Source organism: Bidens hawaiensis, unplaced genomic scaffold (genome assembly GCF_021521415.1).
Source record: "Bidens hawaiensis isolate Kalapana, Puna unplaced genomic scaffold, B.hawaiensis_p1.1 tig00000001_1, whole genome shotgun sequence".
Classification (NCBI taxonomy): domain Eukaryota; kingdom Viridiplantae; phylum Streptophyta; class Magnoliopsida; order Asterales; family Asteraceae; genus Bidens; species Bidens hawaiensis.
The window spans coordinates 4,464,140-4,467,554 of NW_027491014.1; the positions used below are offsets into that span (position 1 = coordinate 4,464,140).

The 3,415-nt window shown below is 27.6% G+C and overlaps 1 protein-coding gene across 1 annotated transcript; it reads right to left on the reverse strand.

The window, feature by feature from the left end:
* Positions 1-332: 332 nt before the first annotated feature.
* LOC143574432 (WEB family protein At1g75720-like) lies at positions 333-2,872 on the reverse strand. The gene is made up of 2 exons (XM_077059297.1): positions 2,706-2,872; positions 333-762 (listed from the first exon to the last, which is right to left on the reverse strand). Exons 1-2 carry the CDS (start codon positions 2,868-2,870, stop codon positions 337-339), a joined length of 591 nt encoding a protein of 196 aa, XP_076915412.1. The 5' UTR covers positions 2,871-2,872; the 3' UTR covers positions 333-336.
* Positions 2,873-3,415: the final 543 nt, after the last annotated feature.

The window sequence follows — 3,415 nt, forward strand, 5'->3', positions numbered from 1 at the left end:
TTAAAGAGCTTATTTGTAGATGCTTGTGCTTTAAATCCTAGATATTTATCTTTTTTATAATTACCCTAAAAGTTTATTGAATTTTTCACTTTTAACTAATATGTAACTGTCTTATTTGACAAATTTATGAAATTGTATTTGGTTTATAATGACACCTCAACGTTTCCAATATTTGTGATGTCACACATGAAAATGCATGATACAAAAATGAAACTTTAGAAAAAAAAAACGAGTTTTTATTTATTTTGTTCGTATTGTGCCTTATTATAAGAAAACTTTCTCAAGGTGTGTCCACTTAAATTAAGAAAATCTCACCTCACACTGATCATAATAACATTAAACTTGTATTATATTTTTCTTTCGGGCGAAAATTCCACTTATGAAGGGGATCAGTGTCTTCTTTTTCTTCTTCTTCAAAGACGGTTGTCTTTCCAGCACTGTTGCATCACAAGTTTGGATCATAACTTGTTCAACGGTAGGTGGCTTTGCAAATGTCACATACCGCTTCTTCTGAAACTCGACCTCAGAATGGCTTGTATTCACTTCAACGTCTTGTATGAATTTAACATCCTCCTCAATGACTTTTGAGCTCTCTTTAAGTTGTTGCAACTCATATTTGGTGCGTTCAAGCTCTTGCTGTACAGAAGAAAGACAAGTTGCCATTAGCATTCGGTCTTCTTTAGCCTCCTCGAGTCTTTGCTTGGTTTCCTCTAATTCTATTATGACTGGGGTAGGCACATTTTCATTCTCTTCGTTTTGTATCTAAATAAGATTAATCAGTGATAGTAACAAATTTCATTAGAAACCATTTATTAGGTACTAGCTATAGAAACCCGTGTATTACACGGGATAAATTAATGTATAAATTACAATGAATAATTTAATACAAATAAAAAAATATAATTAAGTCTCTTTATATTATGTAAAAAAATGAATTACAAATATAGTCGTTTTATATCATAAAAAAAATTGAATTTTAAATCAAGAATGAGTTGTTCTACTATCGGTATACAATAATAAAGCAATGCCACTGGAAGCAACATTTAAAATAATGAGGCATTTCGATGTAAAAGATTTAGCAAAAGTCTTTCACAAAAATGTTTTACGTTTCATACCCGGCCATAGACAAAAAAGACACCAGATTTTCCTTTTTAAACAGCTTTCATGTTATCCTTATAAACGCACTGTTGTTCAACTATCACAATAGTCTTATAATGAATATAAAAATTGAAGATTTATCTATGATTTTTAAGACTAAATATTTGTTTAAAAATAAAAAAAAGTTTATTATAGCTTTATTCAATATAAAGATGTCTCAAGAAATTAAATGTTAATGTACTTTTTAAGCATAAACTCTTTTATATATGCATTTCAATCTTAAAGAAAATATATTTATGACACATAATTATTATATTAATATTTTTTATATTAAGTATGTTTAGAATATAATTTATTGCATTAATAATTTAATCAATAGAGATTAATACTATATTTAGAACCATTTTTTTTTCTTTTCCATTAATAGAAAATGATTTTGGAGGAAATTTGATAGTGAGAATAAACCTCAGAATGACATGTGTCATAATTATTTTCTTTTATTAATATAGGTAGATTTATAAAGTATAAATTATAGTTGTCTTTTTTAATTTATTATTTATTATTATTTTTTAACAACTTGTTTTTATAGTATCAATTCCTTTCCCTAGAGTGGGGCAAGTGTGTGTCGGAATCAGTCAGAATGCTTTCACTAGGTTTCTAATTAATCAACTCTTGCTTATTAAATCATAACCTTTTTAATTAAGAAACATATATTATAGTTTTATAGTCGTAAAGGAACCGTATATATCGATATCATGAGAACGTTATAAAAATTAATACTCACTTTTTACAAAACCTTATAGTAACTAACTATTTTTTTTAAGATCGTGAAAAAAGTATCAATTAGTTTAGGTTTAAAATTGTAACAAGATTGATTACAAATTATATCTATCGTCGTTAAAGTCCTTTCAAAAAAAATTATGCGGCAATAATAATAGGGTATTATTAACTTTTCTGTTGTTTTAATTCGAATTTATCTTTAGTTTCTCGTTTTTAAAAAAAATTATTCACCAAAACTTTGATAATCTTGTAATCAAATTAACCAACAATACGAGTAAAAGAATAGCTTAACGTTTTTCAGAACTATTTAATGAGTACACTGACAGACCAAAGAATTTTTTTCATGGGCCAATAAAAGGGCTTAATACTAATTTTAATGGGTTGGTCGGGGTTTTCATATACGAGTAACACTAAATAACCATAAGATGGGCGACTGCCCGGTCCCTTCCTCTCTAAAGCTAGGTCCGCCACATAATAAGTTCCCACAAAACAAATGTTCTTGATACTTTCAAATTGAAACAAAAATTATTCATTCTATTTCTTATTATCATCATCATAAAAAATCAAATTATAAAGTGTTTTATCAACTTTTGTGTTTTTTAATTGAAATCATATCATTTTTAGTAATCTAGTTAAGCATATATATAAAAAATATTCACCAAAAATTTCATATTCTTCTTATATAATTGTATTCTAAATTGGTTAATTTATAATCAGATTAACTTAACATCTTCGTTTGAAACAAAAACAAAGAGATATTTACACTTTTATTATCTATTTATATCAAATTATATGAAATAACGAAGTGAAAATGAGTAGAAAGTAACCTCTTTGAGTTTGTTGGCGTAAACTTCTCCTGCGAGAACTCTCTCCCCGAACAAGGCGACCGCCTCCTTGACGGACTTGAAAGGGGCGCTGGTGTCGATCTCCGATCGGCTCATGACTGATGAGTGACTCAAATAATGTATGATGGAGATGGAGTGTGGAGACATGATCATATTGAGAAGAGAAGCTTCGTTTCTTCGAAGCCACTTATTCTGCTACAGTTGAATGTGACTAGATGACACTTCTTTGTTTATTATTTTATTATCTTATTGTTCATTTTATCTATGAAGCTAAAGCTACCGTTCTTGTATACTTGCACTTATATTGATAGGTCTTAGGATGGACTTTGTTTTTTCGTATACGTTTTTTCTTAGGCGTTGATATATTTCTTACAATAATTAAAAAAAAAAGGATTCATTATAACACTTGTAATTAAATATGATTAAAAAAAGAGAATACTATTAAAAAGAAAAATGAAAAAAAAAACAAATATAATTTTACATCATGTATATATTAATTTTTAATATATATGTTATCATGCACGTATATAGGTTATATACATAAAAATATCTTACATTGTTATTTATGAACTTTTATTTTTGCATCTTTTTTTCTTCTTGGCAGCCAATTTTCATTAAAAAAAAAAACAGGTAGGGTAACAAGAAGCTAACCCTAAACTACAAACACTAAACAAAGACAAGCACTATAACAA

Coding starts and splice junctions, on each gene's coding strand:
- LOC143574432 (XM_077059297.1), bottom strand. CDS start 2,870: ATGTCTCCACACTCCATCTCCATCATACATTATTTGAGTCACTCATCA. Junction 763..2,705: donor ACGCCAACAAACTCAAAGAG/GTTACTTTCTAC, acceptor AATCTTATTTAG/ATACAAAACGAAGAGAATGA.